The sequence below is a fragment of the Hypanus sabinus genome, chromosome 23 (assembly GCF_030144855.1).
Source record: "Hypanus sabinus isolate sHypSab1 chromosome 23, sHypSab1.hap1, whole genome shotgun sequence".
NCBI lineage: Eukaryota > Metazoa > Chordata > Chondrichthyes > Myliobatiformes > Dasyatidae > Hypanus > Hypanus sabinus.
Window position 1 is genome coordinate 8,791,413 of NC_082728.1, and position 19,995 is coordinate 8,811,407.

General features: G+C 38.9%; 1 protein-coding gene across 15 annotated transcripts in view; it reads left to right on the forward strand.

Annotated features, from left to right (window-relative positions):
• The window catches only part of bptf (bromodomain PHD finger transcription factor), a 170,496-nt gene that overhangs the window by 112,779 nt on the left and 37,722 nt on the right, over positions 1-19,995 (forward strand). For 9 of the 15 annotated variants that reach the window (XM_059948291.1, XM_059948300.1, XM_059948295.1 and 6 more), the window contains 5 exons: positions 2,584-2,712; positions 5,018-5,168; positions 7,516-7,639; positions 10,802-11,054; positions 16,066-16,230. In XM_059948291.1, the coding sequence (XP_059804274.1) occupies positions 2,584-2,712; positions 5,018-5,168; positions 7,516-7,639; positions 10,802-11,054; positions 16,066-16,230 (822 nt within the window). The remainder of the gene's footprint in view (positions 1-2,583; positions 2,713-5,017; positions 5,169-7,515; positions 7,640-10,801; positions 11,055-16,065; positions 16,231-19,995) is intronic. The other 6 variants (XM_059948298.1, XM_059948306.1, XM_059948302.1 and 3 more) reach the window with 4 other exon arrangements.

The following is a 19,995-nucleotide window of genomic DNA, read 5'->3' on the forward strand; positions in this document are numbered from 1 at the left end:
TTACATGCACACTTGACGGAGCAGGTGTCAGCATTATGACAAAGTGATTCCTTTGTTGATTGTGGTAAAAACATATAATCACTTTTGTTTCAATTCTGCACATCGGAAGGTATGTAGTGTAAACTTTGAAAACTGAAATACAGTGGATTCCCATTTAATTAGACCATCGGTTAATCAGGACAGCCACTTATTTGGGACAACTTAGAAAGAATAAAAACTAATAGAGAAAATAGCCAGGATTCCCTTTGCTTATTTGCGACACCATGCCACTTAATTGGGGCTGGAGACTATTGCCTAACAGTTTCTAACTAGAGTCAGATGACTGTACTTGTGTGGCCATGAGAAGTTACACCATACTTAGAGCCAGCAGTTTATAAATAGTGTCAGTTGCATGTGCTTGTATTCAAAAAGCAGTAATTTATTTCACTGGCAGTTGTTGAAAAATTTGAAGGTATGGACAATCATCTTGAGTGTTCCAAACAAAATAAAGATTTGGAGGATGCAATTGTCGAAAATTGTATGAAGGCATCCATTATCTGTACAAAATATATGCACTGATTTTATTCATTTACAGACAATCAAAAGAACAAGGCAGTGTAGTTTTGTCAATTACTATTAGGAACTAATACAGTTTTATAGCACTGTAGTAATATTGGTAATGTTCTAATTTGTTCTGTATTTCATTTAAATACATAACTTCTTACTCAGTTAAATAGTAGTTTGTCTTTTTTAATTATTTCCATAAAACTTACGCTAATTGTGGCAGCCACTTAATTGGGCCAAAATGTACTGGTCCTTTAGGCCCAATTTTGGTCCCAGTTAACTAGAATCCATGTACTCAAAACCTTAAAAAATGTTGCATGGTACACGCTGCATGGTGTTCATTTAAGGCAATCTGGTGCAGTGGGTAGTGCTGGTGCTCTACATCTCCAGTGATTTGGGTTCAATCCTGGCTACCGGCTGCCATCTTTGGGGAGCTTGCATATTTTTCCTGTGACCGTGTGAACTACTTTCAGGTCCTTCAGTTTCCTCCTACATCCCAAAGATGCACTGGTCAGAAGATTAATTAGTAATTTATCCCAAGTGTGGATGGATGATAGGTGAACTGAGAAAATTGATTGAGCAAATGAGAGAGAATTGATTGCAGAGAAATAGGTTAGGAAATGGGATTTCTCTGAGAGCCAATATTGGCTGGTGTGTTTGCAGACGTTTTTAATCTCTCCCTCTCCCAATGCATAGTGCCCTCTTGTTTCAAATTGTCCATCATTGTCCCTGTACATAAGAAAACCAAGGTAACATGCCTAAATGATTAGTGCCCTGTTGCACTCACCTCAATAATAAGCAAATGCTTTGAGAGGCTGGTTAAAGACTATATCTGCAGCATGCTACCACCCACACTGGTCCACCTACAATTTGCCTACTGACAGTACCAGTCTACCGATGACGTCATAGCCACAGCACTACACACTGTCCTCACTCACCTGGAGTTGAGGGATGCATATGTTAGAATGCTGTTCCTGGACTACAGTTTAGCATTCAACACCATAATTCCCTCCAGATTTGACAGGAAACTCAGAGGCCTCAGCCTACACCTTGCTTTATGCAGCTGGATCCTAGACTTCGTATCAGATGGCTGAGAGGTGGTAAGGATGAGCTCCCTCACCTCTGCCCTTCTGATTCAACACAGGTGCCCGCAGCATTGTGTCCTGAGTCCCCTCCATTGAGGATGTTTACAGCAGGCCTGGAAGGTCAATGGGGACACCAGTCATCCGAACCATAAATTGTTTCAGCTTCTTCCGACTGGCAGACAGTACCACAGCATTAAAGCCAGGAACAACAGGCTGCAGGACAGCTTCATTCTATGAGCCGTTAGACTTATAAATTCATATACGTGTACATTGCAGTGGAGTCATAACACAAAGGTTTTTACTCCCTCATGTTGCAGGACGGATGTAAAATTTAAATAAATTCAAAGGTGAAATGAATAACCTTCTCCGGTGTTGTAAGGGAAATATGGCATTTTTCATAAGGTGCCTTGGTGATTAAATACACCACAAGGCAAAACGTGCAAGTTGAAACTATTAGTCAGTCTGACAACTGCATTACATTAATGTATCAAAAATAGGGCAGTAAGTAATCTGCTATATGTATCCCTGGCATTCCTGGCTTGTAGATGGAGAAGATGAAACTCCTGGAGATTGAGATATTGCACTTGGCAATAAGAATGTGCATATGAGCTTGCCAATATGCATGTACATACGAATGTCTAAAAGTTCATGATCCAGGGCATAGCAATGTTTATTGTCCAGGTCGAAATAATAAAGGGTTTTAATCTGAGGCTTTGCCCGTTAAGCTGAACCCCAAGTGCAAAGTTAAAAGCAGAAAGGTCACTGAAATTAATATCCGTGTTACTTGAGTAACTTTTGACTTTTAGGCTAACTTCCACAGAAGAATAAATGCAGTACAGAAAATATTTTTATTGTATAATTTTACTTGGTAGAATTTTAAGTGGTGACTCTTGATATTTACTTAAGATGACCATCCAACATTAAAAATACAATTATGAATTCACACATCTTACAGAGACTACAGAAACTGATATTACCACTACTGAGATTATCAAACGCAGAGATGTTGGACCATACGGAATCCGTTCTGAATACTGTATTCGGAAAATTATATGTCCCATTGGTGTACCTGAAACCCCTAAAGGTATAGCTCATCTTGTGAATGTTTTCAAATTGAATATAGCATTTTCAGCCTCTTACTTTTTTTAAATTTTAGTATAATATATCATTTCTAATTCTTTTGATTATTAGCTTTATTTAAATATAAAACTTCGACTAACACGTATTTTACTACTTCCTCAAACCTAATGTTAGCATCGTCATGTTATAAACGTGAAGTTGATGGTGCTTCTTCAGTACCAGACTGGTTATTTGTTTAGTCCAGAATCTTTATTAGAAGCAGTTTTTTTTTTCAGTTCTACAATGTGAGTTTTCTTTAAAAAAAAGCTGCGACAATATTTTTTTCTTTTCTTACTTTAGTTCTGCTACTTGAGCTATTGTGTTTCTCAAGATTCAAAATGTTTAATGTCATTTCCAGTGCACAAGAGTAAAGGAGAACAAAATGATTGTTACTCCTGATCCAATGCAGCACATGAAAAACACAATCAGATAAAGGATACAATTATAATAGTAAAAATACAATGAATATAAATACATAAGATAACTTATATATATATATAGATGTCTCCTAATTAGTGTAAGGAAAAATAATTAGAATCTCCCACTTCACCCAGACATCACCTGCTGTCCTTTGCTTTTACTCTGTATTACCATACAAGTTGCTGGAGACTTGTCTCTTCTTTAGTTGAACTCATTTTATTTTCGCTCAGTTTAACATTCCTGGTTTTTTATTGTAGGTTGTATTTCATCAGAGTTGTTTTCCCTTTCCTCAACCAATCTGTGCACTTTCTTGTATACCTTGTCCAGTAGTTATTTAAAATTACAAACCTTTATATGCTGATTCTATCCTGTTCTCTGTGATGGTTACTGCACCATACCTTTCAAACTTAATACAATTGCCTTTTCATTAAATGTTTTTGTAGTTCTGTACAAAGACTTAGTCCAGTGACTGTTGCTATCATGACTTATGAGTCTGGCATGAAGATTTGGATTTCCTTCTGCTATGCTTATTATTTCAAAAAAGTTATCTCAGTCATTTGTATCCTTTTCATACAGCTCGGAAAAGAGGCTCTTTGGACCACCTTGTCCATGTTAATCTTAATTGGCCAGCCTTAGACCCAGATCTCTGTACCTGCCTCCAAAATCTCCCCCGAGAATTTGCCACCCTCTATGTGAATAAACTTGGACCATGGTTTCATCTTAAACCTGTGCCCCCTATTTGTAGATTCCTCTGCCCTGGGAAATTTATTCTATTTCTCCTATATATGACCCTCATAATTTTATAGATCTGTATGAATTCAGTCCTCCATAGTGAATAAACTCAGCCTATTCAGTCTCCTTAAAATTACAGAGACCATATGTCCAACCTGTAACATAGCAACCAAAACAGAATACATTACTTCAAGTGTTATCTAGTCATTGTTTTGTATTACTGCAGCATGACATCCCATTTCTGGTACCCTACAGCTTGCACTGATCCCTGTGGTACACCACTGAAGATTAAAGATATTTAAAGCTTAATTTTGTTTGTCACATGTACATCAAAGCATAGTGAAATATGCAGTTTGCATCAATGACCAACTCAGTCTGAATATTTGCTGGGGGCAGCCCCCAAGTGTTGCTATGCTCTTGGCACCAAAGTAGCATGTTCACAACTTACTAACCCTTACTAATACATAACATCCTTGAAATACACTTATAAAAAAAACATCCAGCCAGAAATATACCTATCCACCACTATCCTCTGCCTCAAGCATTCAGTCAGGTCTGTGGGATATGATCAAACCATACTAAAGTCATCTAATATCCTTGTCCATAAATCGTACACCTCAGAATCTTCTTCAGGTTCCTTAGCACTGATACAAGGCTTACCAACCCACAGTTTCCAGGCTTTTTGTAATGATACTAATTAATTTCTGGAGCACTGCAAAATAACAAGTGCACCTACACCATAGACTAACATAGTCTGGTCAACAGTATGCTGCAGGAGTAGCATGCTTATTAGGGCCAAATTTTGAATCACGTTTGATACAAAAACCTTTGCAGTCTTTATTTGCTGCATTTTGGTTGCTCTTACTGAGGTCCGTAGATGAAAATCCTTACTCTCTCAAAGTTTTGGATATGGGAATAAAGATAAATGTTTATCTAATTTAAAGACAAGACATGTTCATGGACAAGTATTGTTGCCTTGTTTTAAGATGCAAAATACAGCCAAGAAATAAGGAAACGTGATATTAAAGAGTAGGAAGTTGTAAAAGGTATTATCAAAACTTATGGGTTAATGTGTTAATTATTTTTATTTCTTTCTCCATTCCTTGCCCATTTTAAAGAAACTCCAACACCACAGAGGAAAGGTCTTCGGTCTAGTGCTTTACGACCAAAGAAATTTGAGGCCCCAAAACAGACTGGTCCAGTTATAATTGAGACCTGGGTCCCAGAGGAAGAACTGGATTTGTGGGAAATCCGCAGTTTTGCAGAGAGGTAGAACAGATTTGGTTTTATTTGATGAAAAGTATTGTTCAATGTTAGTACCACAAAGATCTCCAGTAAATCAGAACCTATCTTCATTTTGCCTCAAATTTACTAATCTTCATTCAGGTCCTCTTCAATTTACTAACAATTGACTTATGAACAGCCTGTGCATGTGATTGCACGTTTGGGTCATTAGGACGGACTTGCTGGCTGCTGCAGGACTGCAGGAATCTTCTGTCATGTGAGAACATAGTTCCCAGCTGTACTTCCAACTTGTAAACTGTCTGGGTTTTGAACTGTTGACAGGCATGGAACGCTGCCCTAACCTGGGGAGAACCACTTGTTGGGAGGCTTATAAGATATCACATTACTTTGGATTTTGCTGAATGTAACCAATAAAATAAACTTCAGGGTAGTATGTGATGACTTAAGTCCTGCTTTTTATTATGTTCCCATTAAAAAGTATGTGAAAAAGAAGTTGTGATTTTCTTTTAAAGAAAATGGCCACATTCAGACAAAAGATGTATGTAGGTAAACTGGAAAAGTAATAAATAACAATCCATAGGGATGTAAACTTACTCTGCAAGTTGTAATCTACAAACAATTTTTTTTTGTTGGGGTTTTATTTCTTCCACTTATGGATGCCTGAGTTGGGATGAAGTAATTATTAATTTTGCATTATCGAGTTATCATAGGCAAATGATATGCCAGAAATTCGAGACTATCAGGGAGCAGACACTAATGTTGTTGCTGTTACTAAGGAGAAGGAGCTTTGGAGCTGAAAGGTCTGAAGGTAAACAAGTCACCTGGATCAGATAGACCACACCCCAGAGTTTTGAAAGAACAGGCTGAAGAGATTGTGGAGGAGGCATTGGTAGTGATCTTTCAAGAATCACTAGATTCTGGAACGGTTGGGGACAACTAGAAAATTGCAAATATCACTCCACTCTTTAAGGGAGGCAGAAAAAAAGGAAATTATATGCCAGTTTGCCTGACTTCAGTGGTTAGGAAGATGTTGCAATCCATATTAAGTTAAAGGTTTTGGGGTACTTGAAGGCACCTGAAAAAATAAGCCAAAGTTAGTGTGATTTTCCAAAGGGTAAATTTTGCCTGAAAATCTGTTGGAATCCTTTGAGGAAATAACAAGCAGGTAGATCAAGAAGAGTCAGTGAAATTGAATTTTCGAAAACTTGATAAGTGCTGCACATGAGGCTGCTTAACAAGAAAAGAGCTCATTGAAGGGATGAAGGGATTAAAATATGAGGAGCATTTGATGGCTCTGGGCCTTTATTTGCTGGAGTTCTGAAGAATTGGTGGGGGGAGGGGGGGAGACTCTCATTAAAACAATTGAATATTGGAAAGGCTAGATAGAGTGGATGTGGTGAGGATGTTTCCAAGAGTGGGAAAGTCCAGGCCCAGAGAGTACAGGCTTAGAATTAAAGGATGTCCCTTTAGAACAGATGAGGAATGTATTAAGCCAGAGGATGGTGAATCTGTGGAATTCATAACCACAGACAGCCAAGTCATTAGGTATATTTAAAGTAGAGGTTGATAGGTTCTTGATTAGTCAGGGTATCAAAGTTTATGGGGAAAAAGCAGGAGAATGGGTTGAGAGGGAAAATAAACAGCCATGTTGGATTGGCAAAGCAGACTCGATGAACTGAATGGCCTAATTCTGCTCCTATGTCGTATGACTTTGAATGTAGAAGAGAGCTTCCTCTAATCCTTGCAAATAAAAGATATTGGTGGAATTTCTTCAATTCCCTCATTTCTTGTAGTCATTTTTGGAATATGCACAAATGTTTGTGCTGGGCTGTGGGCTTGAAACCAACAATGAACTAATGGAACTGAGTACACAAGTACATTGCTCTCAGGCCTTTCACTTCAGTACTCAGTGCAAACCCAGCCTAGATGATGTGGAAGTCTATTGCCCTCTGTTTGCTATTTTCTAAACCCCCCCCCCCCCACCCATGAAAGGAATTGAGGTCTTGATCCATTTTCTGGTAATCACAAAACTGCACCAACTGCAGTGTCACTCACCACAGCATGGCAACTATCAGAAAGATGAAGAATTTGTTTTGCTCAATGCTTGTACTGTCACCAGAGAACCACAACCAAAGGGTTCCACTCTCCAGCACCAACAATCTGATTGGATTCAACCTTTAGAGATCAGAGGATAATAATCCAAATTTGGAACTAGCCCATCTCTCACTCATGAATGTTATTTTTTATGTGAAACATGAACAATGAAAATTCTATTGAGTATATTGTAGTAAAATAGCATTTGGCCAAGTTCCTTGTATGATAGCAATAATTTCTTAATGAACGTGTTTGATCATATACCTGTCTGTTTTAGGGTGGAAAAGGAGAAGGCACAGGCTGCTGAACAGCAAGCAAAGGTTAGTGAGCAGAAGAAGTCCGAAGAGTTCAAGGCCCAACTGGAGGCCCAGCTTAAACAGCAGCGCTTGGCTGCTCAGCAGGTGGGAAGGCATAAAATTTCCTTATCCCACCTGTCAATAAGTTGCATTATTTATCAACTTAAGGAATATGCACTCAGTGGCTATTTCATTAGGTACATGAGAAGAACCCAGTGGTGTCTTCTACTGCTGTAGCCCATCCACTTCAAGTTTTGACATGTTGTACATTCAGAGATGCTCTCCTGCACACCACAGTTGTGAAGCGTAGTTATTTCAGTCACTGTCGCCTTCCTATCAGCTTGAACCAATCTGACCATTCCTCTCCGAACTCCCAGAGTTTCCATTCACTGGAATTTTTTTTTGTTTTTGCACCAGTCTCTGTAAACTCTCGAGATTGTTTTATGTGAAAATCCTGTGGGATCGGCAGTTTCTTTGATACTCAAACTGCCCTGTCTGGCACCAACAATCATTGGTCAAAGTCACATATATCACAGTTCTTCCCCATTCTGATGTTTGATCTGAAGAACTGAACCTCTTGACCAGGCCTGTATGCTTTTATGCATTGAGTTGCTTCACATAATTGGTCAATTAGATATTTGTATTAAAGAGCAAGTGTACACGTGTACCTAATAAAGTTGCTGCTGTGTGTCTTAATCAAATTGTAGGTGACTGAAGAAGCATGGATATGTGATAAGAAAGGACATTGCTATGAAGATATTGACACGCATTTGCATGCTTTTGTCACCATTGTTCAAGATACCTTGCACAAAGTAATGATTTTAAAAAATGTCCGGTCGGTTAGTCATTGCCCAACACATTCTCTAAGGCAACTATTTCAAAGTTTTTCATGTGTAGTTCTGTGGTTATGTAGAAAAGTGTTAAAGTACTTAAATTATTTATTAGCTTTACTCATGTTGGAACCATTTTTTAATCAGTCGTTAAAAACAAACATTTCCTTCTAAGGCATAAAGAAGATTTTTGCAGTAGCTTATTTAGCATTGTTAGTTATAAATGAACTTATGTCAAATTCTAGTGTGTTTTTTGAAATGAAATATAAACTTTTTCACAGGAAAGGTAGAAGTCTTGCTTGTTCTCCAGCAGTAACGTTTACATTTCTTTGTGAATTGCATCATTGGTCTCAAAACCATTTACTAAATAAGGGTGATAGCCTCTTAATACTATGATAATTTAAATGTATTATTTCAGAATGTTGATTTTAAATAATGTTTATTTAGGAAAGCTGTTCTTGCAAAATAGAGAGTACTTGGAGTTTAAATATGTTTCTGGAGCTGGAAATTTTTCACCATGATTGAATTGCTTGTGATTGTTTTCTTTGGAATGAATGAGGTTAAACCAAATCTTTTAAAGGACTTGCATGAGGCCACGATGGGGAAAAAAGGGTATCTTTTTCTTGATCAGGATCTATTTTGGTAGAAAGAATATAATAGGAAGGAAGAAACAGATGAAAATTCTTCACCCCTCCACTTAGAGATGGTAATAGAGCTGGCGGATGTATTAAACAAATTACTTGGAAGCATACTTCAGGTAACATTACTGGACAAGTTACAGGCCAAGACCCAGAGGACAATTTTTATAATAGCTTATGATATCTATTCCCCCCCTCCTCCCCCCCCCCCAATTAAAAGCAGTATATGGAAGTAACTTCTGACAGTTGGTGAACTTAGGTTTGGTGCAGGATTGAATTTTATTATTTCTGTGGAATGAATTTGATACCAGGCAAGAGCTTCAGTGAATAAAGTTTGAATCCTAGTAAGGGATTCAGAAATGTTTGTTTTAGACCCCCAACTTGTACATAGTTAGGGCTAATGGAATGGACAAAGTAATGGTCTGTATTTCTGTCCTCTTAACCATGAGTTAAAGTGCCAGCAGATAGAAAAGGGAGCATTTCCTCAATGCCTAGTTACAGCTCATTCTCCAGTCCGTTGGGTGAAATGGGAAACTGATGAGATAATTCATTCTTTGAAAATGCATTTCTGCACAAGTACCTCACATGACAATCCTTCTGTCTGTATTAGTTGATTTTTCCTGAGTGACTTTTCTGAAAAGATCCAATTGAAAGGAAGCTTGATCAATTTTGTAATATTTCTAAAGTGTTGATTTGTTCAAAACATCAGTTCCATGAAAAGACTTGACTGTAAATTAATATATTTAATATATAATATAATATATTTAATATATTTAAATATATTTAATGTGTTGAATAATTTAGGTGATATGCATTTACTTAAGCTTTTTAACTGTTTATCAGTGACATTTTGCACAAAGCCTGTTCATTGTAACTTATAGATTTGGTACTCCTGAAGTAAATTTATTATATTTTAATCTGTATATTTTTCATCTACCAGTTTGTAGTTAAGCATCTTTTGTAATGAAGTGACAATTGGTTTTTAATCTTGCTGAATTTTAAAGAGAATTAATTGTACTTTGTGAATATTATGTGAGGGTGAATACTTATTGCTAAGTTTGATTGAATTTAATCAGAATAAAAATGGCTGATTTTCATACCTATTTGCATAACTCTGGCACTGATAACCTATTATCACCCCAGTTACGCTGTCCACTGAAATACTTTATTATTTTAGCTGCAAAATAGCTGAATCCTTTTTCGGAAGGGGAAAATCAGTTGCAGTATTTCATTGCATGCTCCTGGCCAGTTATCAAATGTTGATGTGGCTTCTCTACCTATGGCTTTGAATTTTAACGCCTTTTAAAATTAAAGAATACTTTTATCTTTTGAGTAACTTTTTTCAGTGATTGTACTTTTTAAAGAAAAATCATACTACATATTAAAATGTGAAATCAGTTAAACAGATATATTTTAAGGAACTGTGAAGGCTTCAGATTAATTGAAGCCAAAATTTCAAAGTTTATGATATGGAAATTATTATTGTCTCTGATCCGGCAAAGTACATTTAACTTGTTTATTTAAGTTTCATTTACCCATTAAGTTTGTTTGATTATTTTCTTAATGCCTGCTCTAATTGATGTGGTGTATTGATAATGAATTTGAATATTGTACACTTTATATCTGTAAATAAGATTAATTTTTGTGCAGGGGGTAGAGGAAGAGAATAACAGCAAGGAATTGTCTCCTTGTAGATCTGAAGACTGGAATATTAGCAATCAAGTGTTTTATTTTTATATTGTGAAGATATTTTTGATTCTCAATGGAAAACTTTTAATATTTTTGTTATACCTCAACAGAAACGACTTGAGCAGCAAAAGCTATCTGCCACGCCTAATTCTGCTGCTTCTGCCTCTACAACCAACAGTACTGCTACCACTATTGCCACTCCTCAAAAGTTAGTGGTAGGCTCCTTGGCAGGGCAGGTCTCCCCAGGAACAAAAGTGGTATTTACCACTAAAGTGGGTTCACCAACTACTGTAACATTTCAGCCAAACAAGAATTTTCAGCAGAGTTTTGCTACCTGGATCAAGCAAGGCCAGACTGGATCAGGTTCGTTACTTGATGGATACAGCATCTTAGTATTTGTGAGAGTGAGTGACAATGGAATGTGATTTAATGCACAGCTAGGTTTCATTTTCAGTGTCGTCAAGCAAGCACATATCACAGATACGTGTTCTTATCCAGAAAAATGGAGAGCAAGATCAGTTAAAGTTTTTGTTGTTAATGACTTTATCAAAGTAGTGAGTCAAACAAATATCTGAATTGAGAGCTAAATTGATACCAGTTCAGATTCAGTTCATTTGAAAAATTTTAACTTTGTATTTTTAGATGTTAGTCCAATTGTTTTGTATAAAGTAATGGTGAAATCTAGGAGTTTGTCAAGGCAACATTATATAGTTAACAACTTTTTTTCTGCAAGTTAACATATTAGCATAGAAATCCAAAACAACATTCACAGAATGCTGGAGGAACTCAGCAGGTTATGCAGCATCCATGAAAATGAATAAACAGTTGACGTTTTGGGCCGAGATACCTCTTTAGGACTGTAACAGAAGAGGGAATGTGCCAGAATAAAAAGTTGGGAGGGGAAGGAGGATAGCTAGAAGGTGATAGTTGAAGCCAGGTGGGTGGGAAAAGTAAAGGGCTGGAGAGGAAGGATTCTGATAGAAGAGAGTGGACCATGAGAGAAAGGGAAGAAGGAGAGGCACCAGGTGAGGAGAAGAGATAAGATGCCAGAATGGTGAATAAAAGAAGAGGGAAGGATGATGGGGAAAAATTACTGGAAGGAGAAACCAATGTGCATGCTATCAGGCTGGACGCTACGGAGACAGATAATGAGGTGTTGCTCTTCTGTCTTGAGAATGGCCTCGTCGTGACAAAAGAGGAGGCCATGGATTGACATGTCAAAATGGGAACAGAGATAGGAATTAAAATAGTTGGCCACCAGGAAATTCTGCTTTTGGAGGATGGAGCAAAGGTTCTCATCAAAGTGGTCCCCAATTTATGTCGGGTCTTGCCAGTGTTGAGGAAGCCACATCATTAGCATTGGATACAATAGACAACCCCAACGGGTTTGCAGGTGAAGTGTTACCTCACCTAGAAGGACTGTTTGGGACCTTGATAAGGAAGGAGGTGAATGGGCAGGTGTAGGGTTTTTGTTGCTTTCAGGGATATGTGCCAGGAGGGAAATTAGTGGAGAGGAACAAATGGACAAGAGAATCATGAGGGAGCAATCCCTCTAGAAAGCAAAGAGTTAAGGTGCATAGGTAAAGATGTTTTTGGTGGTAGGGATCCAGTTGAAGGTGGCCAAAGTTGCAGAGAACGATGTGTTGAATGCAGTGAATCATGGAATGATCGGGCAGACAAGAGGAACTCTATCCCAATTAAGGCAGCTGGAAGATGGGGTCCAGGAAATAGAGATGTGGGTGAGGGCAACATCAGTGGTGGAGGAAGGGAACCCCAAATCTTTGGAAAAATAAGGACGTCTCTGATGTCCTGGAAAGGAAGACAGCCCTGAGATCATATTCAATGGAGGTAAAGGAACTGAGGAAAGAGAATAGCATTTTTACAGGAGACCCAGTGGGAAAAAGTAGAATCTGTAGGTTTATAATGATATCAGTGGACAGTTTGTCTCCAGAGATGGAGACAGATCAAGAAAGGGGAAAGAGGTCTCAGAAATGGACCAAGTGAATTTAAGGGCAGGGTGGAAGTTGGAGGCAGTTTATGAAATTGACAAACTCAGCATGGATGTATGAAGCAACCCCAGTGCAGTCATCAACGTGCAGTGCCTTGTGAAAGTATTCAGCCCCCAACCAATGGTCAAGACTGACTGAGCCACTCAAGAAGATCAATTTCCTTTATTTGAAGGCACTCCATGGTTGCTCTGGCAATGTGCTAAGGACTGTTGTCTTGCTAAAAGACAAACTTGCTCCCCAGTGTAAGCTTCCTTGGATAAAAACCTGCTAACCAAGATTTCTGTATTTATCAGCATTGATCTCATCAATCTCATCAAACGTTTCCAATCCTTGCTGCTGAAGGGCATCCATACAGCATGATACTACCTCACTACTTTACAGTAAGGATGATGTTACCTGGCTGATGCACAGTATTAGATTTACGCCACTCAAAGTTCCACTTTAGTCTCATCTGACCAAAGACTTCTTCCGTATCTTTACAGTATCTTCTTAGTAATGCTTTACGCGCAAGTTTATGGGTTTTTTAAGCCAGAACTTCTACCTTGCCTCTTCCATAAATACTCTTTTTGTTTGTGCAAGGTCTTCAGTATGTGGAGCCATGAACTTTATCTCCATTTAAAACATAGAACAGTACAGCACATTACAGGCCCTTCGGCCCACAAGGTTGTGCCGACCCTCAAATCCTGCCTCCCATACAACCTCTCACCTTAAATTCCTCCATATACCATTTGCAGCCATGGGCTTTAGCAGATCACTCTGTGACTTGGCGTCACAGTAGCCTGTCTTACAAGCGCCGTACTTCTCTGGCGACTAAGTTTAGAGGGGCGGCTTGACTCAACATTGTGGTTGTGGTTTAAATTTTTTTTTCACTTTTTCATGATGGACTGCACTGAGCTCCGAGGTATGTTCAGTGCCTTTGAGATGATCTTGTACCCTTTCCCAGATTTGTGCTTCTCTTTTATTATTTCCTTGACTTGTCTTGAATGCTCTTTTGTCTTCATTTTGATTTGGTTTGTTGAATATCTGCCATACTGTTGGACCTTATAGATGGAGTATTCTTATGAATTTATTGAAAACAAGTGATCCTCCAATTTTCTACATCAACAAATTGGGTGATTTGGTAAGATGACTTCACTCAACCCTGGGAAATCTGAGCAGCAATGATGCATAAAGACAAGAAAATCTGCAGATGCTAGAAAGCATAGTAATTACAAAGGGGATGGTTACTTTTCAATCTCGGTTTTGATTTTTAATATTTAGTAAATTGTCGACAGGTTTTGCATTTTTTCTTTCAATTTGACATGATGCACATGCTTTTGTAGATTAGCTCCAAAATCCCATTTCAATATATTTTTAAGTTTAGAAAATGACACAGTAAAATGTGAAGATAGTTGTGGGGATAAGCGAGCATTACCAGGGAAGGCTTGGAATGTGGACTGTTCTACATAGCCAATGGGATCCTTACAGGTGCCCATGGCTACCTCTTGAGTTTGGAGAAAGTGGGAGGAGCTGAAGGAAAAATTGGTGAGAGAGACGACCAGGTCGGCCAAACCGTGGAGGGTGGAGGTGGAGGGAAACTGGCTGGGTCTTTTAATGAGAAAGAAACAGTGCTTTAAGGCCTTCTTGATGGTGGATCATGGTGATCATGATGATAACCATGGTGAAAATAAGGTGGTTGAACTGAAAGTTAATGAGGAGATTGAGAGTCTCGCAGATGTAGGTGACAAGAGACTGAACCAAGGAGGATAGAATGGAATTTAGATATGCAGACATGAGTTCAGTGAGGCAGGAACAGGCAGAGATAGTGGGCCTACACAGAGAGTCAGGTTTGTGGATCTTGGGTGGGAGGTACAGTGGAAATGAGCAGTGTGGGTTAAGAGAGCTATGAGTTTGGTGGCAGTGGAAGGGAGTTCTCCATTGACGAGATTAGTGATGATGTCAGAAATAATTTTCTGATGGTCCAGAGTAATGCCCTTTTTAAAATTGCTGCCGATAAAAGGAGAGTTGCTGTCAAAAAAATGGCAGGCCCTTACAGTCACCGTCTTTGTAACTTTCTTCAATTGAATTAAATGAAATCTTGAACTGACAAGGGCTAGTTCATAAAAAAACTGTTTATTTGTAAAATAGTCCTGGATTAAAAAATCCAAAAATTGTATCTTGCATGGGAACAGAGTAAATTTTAAGGGTGCATTGAGCCTTAATCATTGCTCAGCAGGGTATGTGGCCCTATCGTAGACCAATTTTATTTGTATATCTTGGCTCTTGCTTCATCTGAATGTTTTAAAATTTAAGGAATTATTTTTTTAAATATTTCTATCAACTTCTACCTTAAAGGTGTTTTCCCCAACCTTACTTGCAAGATGCGATGAAAAGTATTGGCTGTTTTGCTTCAGGATGGTATCCTGGTCTGTGGATTCTTTATAGATTTACTGCTCAGCTAGTTGACTGACATGTCAGGCGGCAGAGATCTGGGGATGTACAATAATTGAGTTGATGCCTGACAGAAGCTGAGAACAGAAAGAAGAGGTCCTTACCACAGATTGCCAGACCTTTTTGGAGGCAGTTCCTTTAATATTACAGCCTCTCTATGAACAAATGTTGGCTCATTGGTTTTATACCTTCATGTTGCTGGATCAGGCAGCTTCACCAACCAATTTGTGAAATGTACTTAGTGCGCATAGTTGAACAAAAAAAAACAAATTGCCTATTTTTATCTATGACTTGGCAAATAGGTTACAGTATTTGGAATCAGGCCCAGATGTCTCAAAACGTGAATAGGGCATTGGATGATTAGATGTTCATTATTGCTTTGTCCTTATTGCTGCACATCATTATACATCTATTACAGGACTTGTGGGGGGGGTGGGTGGAATTGGGCAGTGTTTCAAATCAGTGTTTTCTACTGGGAAGAACATAAAGCCAGCTTTGTGTTCATCAAGGGTTGCTGAACTGTGACATATACATTGGCATCAGTTGGGGAATGAAACAACTTGGAAAAAATTAAATGAAAATCCTGAAATTAAAAAAAGTATTATTTTTGTGAAAGTGGATACTGTATATTTAAATAGTTTTAATATATTTAACATATTTTAATTATGTAGGCAGTGATGCTAATCATTCACAAGTGGGTTTAATAACTTCACATCATTATATGACTCAATTGTACATAGGGTTATTTTTTAAATCAAAAGGAAAAAATGTATCTTTTATTCAAGTTTGCATACTCAGGATTATTTTATTTAGTTTTATTTTTTAATAGCAGATACTGTCATCAAAAGCTGCTCTTCTTAATCTCTGTGTGATTGTGGATACAAGTCTAAGTGTCTTTTTTATTTCTCTGGCTGTCCATTTTATTCCCCCACTAGTCACCAGCACAGTTGCCAACACAGGTACAACAATTGCCACCACAGGTCAGACGTTCCAGATCACAGGGAGTCCAGTAACCATGACGGGTAAGGTGATCACTGCCAAGCTTCCAATTCCTGCAAACAGCAAAATCCTCACCGTCAATGTGCCAACCACTCAAGGAGGTAGGGTGGAGTCAATGAATGTTTAATTTGTGTGAATGCACCAGTATCTGTCAGGATTTAATAAATGCCTACCCGATCCCTTGTTAAATAAGCACAAAATGCTGGAGGAACTCAGCATGTCAGGCAGCGTCTATGGAAGTGAATAAATGGTTGATGTTTTGGGCTGGGACCCATCATTCAGACTGGAAAAAGAAGGTGGAAGAAGCCAGAATAAAAAAGTGGGGAGTTGGGGAATGGAAAGAAGTATAAACTGGAAGATGATAGGTGAAGCTGGGTGAGTGGGAGAGGGAGGGATGAAGTAAAAAAGCTGGGAGGTGCTAACTGGAATTGAAGAAGGGGGAAGAGGAAAATTGCCTCTCTTAGGAAGTTAGAGAAAGAGATGATCATGCTATCATGTTGGAGGCGACCCAGATGGAAAACGAGATGATACTCCTGTAGAGGAAGCATGGAACATGTCGGAATAGGAATGGGGAATGGCATTGAAATGGTTCACCACCTCAACATAATCTGCCTGGGTCATCTCCAACATGATGGCATGCGCATCGATTCATCTAACTTCTGGTAATTTTCTCCCATTTCCCTTCTCTTCTTTTCAGTTCTCCATCTGACTTCCCCTCTTACCTCTTCTCTTCACTTGCCTATCTCCTCCCCATCCTCCACTTGCCTCTCCTATCAGATTCCTTCTCCAGGCCTTCACCTATCACCTCCCACCTTCTTTCTTTGTCCTCATCACCTTATTCTGGCTTCTAACTTCCTTTCTTGTCCTGGTGAAAGGTTTCAGCCTGAAATGTCAACTGTCTATTCCTCTCCATAGCTGCTGTGTGACCTGCTGAGTTCTTCCAGCTTTTGTGTATGTTGCTCTGGATTCCCAGCATCTAGAATTTCTTGCATTTAAGCCTTGTTAAACTATGTTTGTTGTGTGATCTTCATTTTTCTCTCTTTATTTTTAACCATAAACTGAAAGCATCAGAGGAGAAAACTGCTGAGATCTCTTCACTCTGACAGCACAGTGGGACATAGTATTGTGTCACTCTGGTTGCAGTTATCTTCCTTTCATACCAAAAATGGATCTGGCCTCACCCACACCAGTCTTTTATAAATATTGAAGTCCATTAGACCATACATCACAGGAGCAGAATTAGATTATTTGGCCCTTTGAGTCTGCTCTACCATTCCATCATGTCTGATATATTATCCCTCTCAACCCCATTCTCCTGCCTCCACATTCATCTGAGGCATTGAATTCCACAGATTTACCACCTTCTGGCTAAAGAATTTCTTCCTCATCTCTGTTCTGAAGTGATGTCCCTCTATTCTTAGGCGATGCCCTCTATTCCTAGACTCCACTATAAGAAACATCCTCTCTGCATCCCCTCTAAGCAAGCCTTTCAATACTCATTAGGTTTCAATGAGATCCCTCCTGATTCTTCTAAACACCAGTGAGTATAGACACAGTGATCAAATGCTCATCATTTTGGAGAGGTTGAAGTTGGAAGAGATGTCCCACAGCCACTATAGTTTCAACCTGGCACTATTGTATTCACAGAATTAAACCCATCTTCCCAGACTTGTCTGCCATGAGCACTGTCCCACAAAGCTGCAGAGAGCCAGCATTTCAATGGTATTTGCTCAGATAAGAGTGGGTCCTGCTAGTTTTTAACATTCACTCTGGATTCCTTTTAGTGTTGTGGTTTCAGGTTAAGCACAGGCAAATGAACTCTGCGTATCGTCACCTACCACCCTGCCTCAGCAAATGGGTCAGTATTTCTCCATACTGAGCAAAAGTAAGTGAAAAGGCAAGAGCACAATTGCTTATCCAGTGGAAAAGGAAGGGAACAGAAGCCAGAATAAGGGCTTCTCTTTCCTTTCCAATCTTGATGAAGGTTCTCGGCCTGGAATGTTTATTCCCCTCACGTAGATGTTGCCTGACTTGCTGAGTTCCTCTAGCATTTTTGTGTATGTTGCTCAAGAGTTCCAGCATCTGCAGAATCTCTTGTGTTTGTGACTTTCTGACCGCATAACTCTCAAAAATCACTGGTGTAAAACATTGATGCACACAAGCTACTTTCTGAAGAGCCATGATTCTGTTTTTTAAAAAAAAAGCGCACAGTAAATGTAATTAATTGCAGGACTGTGCAGTGCACCAATACTTAATGCCAGTATGATGCATACATCACGATGCTCCTTATCAACTACAGTTCGGCATTGAATACTGGCTGAATGGTGTGACAACAACAACCCCTTACTCAATATCAGGAAGACCAAGGAGCTGATTATTGACCACAGGAAGAGGAAATCAGAAGTCCATGAGCCAGTCCTCATTGGAGGATCTGAAGTAGAGAGGGTCAGAAAGTTTAAATTCTTTGTGTTACAATTTCAGAGGATCTTTTCTGGGCCCAGCACATAATTGCAATTATGAAGAAAGCACAGCACTGGCTCCACTTCCTAAGGGATTTATGAAGATTTGTCATGACATCTAAAATGTGACAAACTTCATTAGATATGTGGTAGAGAGGATATTGACTGGCTGCATCATAGCCTGGTATGGAAGCATCAGTGCTTCAGCATAAGTTTTCCATTCAAATACTACAAAAAGTAGTAATTGTGGCCTAGTCCATCATGGGTAAAGCCATCCCCACTACTGAGCACATTTACGTGGAGCTTCATCATCGGAAAACAGTATCCATCATCTGGGAACTCTCTGCTTGTTACTGTAATCAGGTAGAAGGCACAGGAGCCTCAGAACTCATACCACCAGATCCAGGAGCAGTTATTACCCCTCAACCACCAGGCTCTTTAACCAAAAGGGATAACCGTTCAATTTCACTTGCCCCATCACTGAAAAGTTTCCACAACCTCTGGACTCACTTTCAAAGACTCTTCATCTTGTGTTCTCAATATTTTTTCTGTTTGTTTATTTATTTATTATTATTATTATTTCTTTCTTTTTGTGTTTGCACAGTTTTTTTGTCACCTGTTGTGTGGTCTTTCATTGATTCTATTATGGATTTATTGAGTATGGCTGCAGGAAAATGAATTTCAGGTTGTATATGCTGACGTATGTGTACTTTTGTAATAAATTTACTTTGAACTTGATTCAGAGCATGGGGTGTTTAAATTAATTTGGCAGGGAGACAGGAACCTGAGTGATAGCATGTGTGGAGCATTGACTAATTGTTACTAGCATGGGTGGAACATTGGCTGATCGGCAGAAACCAGACTGGGAATAAAGTGATCCTATTCTTGCTGGCTGCCGGTTACCAGTGGAGCTCCACAGGGGTTGGTGTTTTGGGGTCGTTGCTTTTTATGATGCGTTAATGATTTGGTCTATGGGGTTAATGGATTTGTGGTTAAATTTGCCGATGATACATAGATCGGTGGAGGAGCGGGTAGTGTTGAGGAAACAGAGAGCCTGCAGAAAGACTCAGATAGTTTAGGGGAATGGGCAAAGAAGTGGCAAAGGAAATAGAATGTTGGAAATTGTATGGTCATGCACTTTGGTGGAAGAAATAAATGGGCAGACTATTATTTAGCTGGGGAGAGAATTCAGAATGCAGAGATGAAAAAGGATGCGGGGTACCCTAAAGGTTAGCCTCCAGGTTGAGTTGGTTGTGAAGAAGGCAAATGCAATGTTGGCATTCATTTGTATAGGTACAGAATATAAGAGCAGGGATGTGATGTTGAGGCTCTATAAGGCGCTTATGAGACCACACTTGGAGTATTGTGTGCAGTTTTGGGCTTCTTATTTTAGAAAGAATATACTGA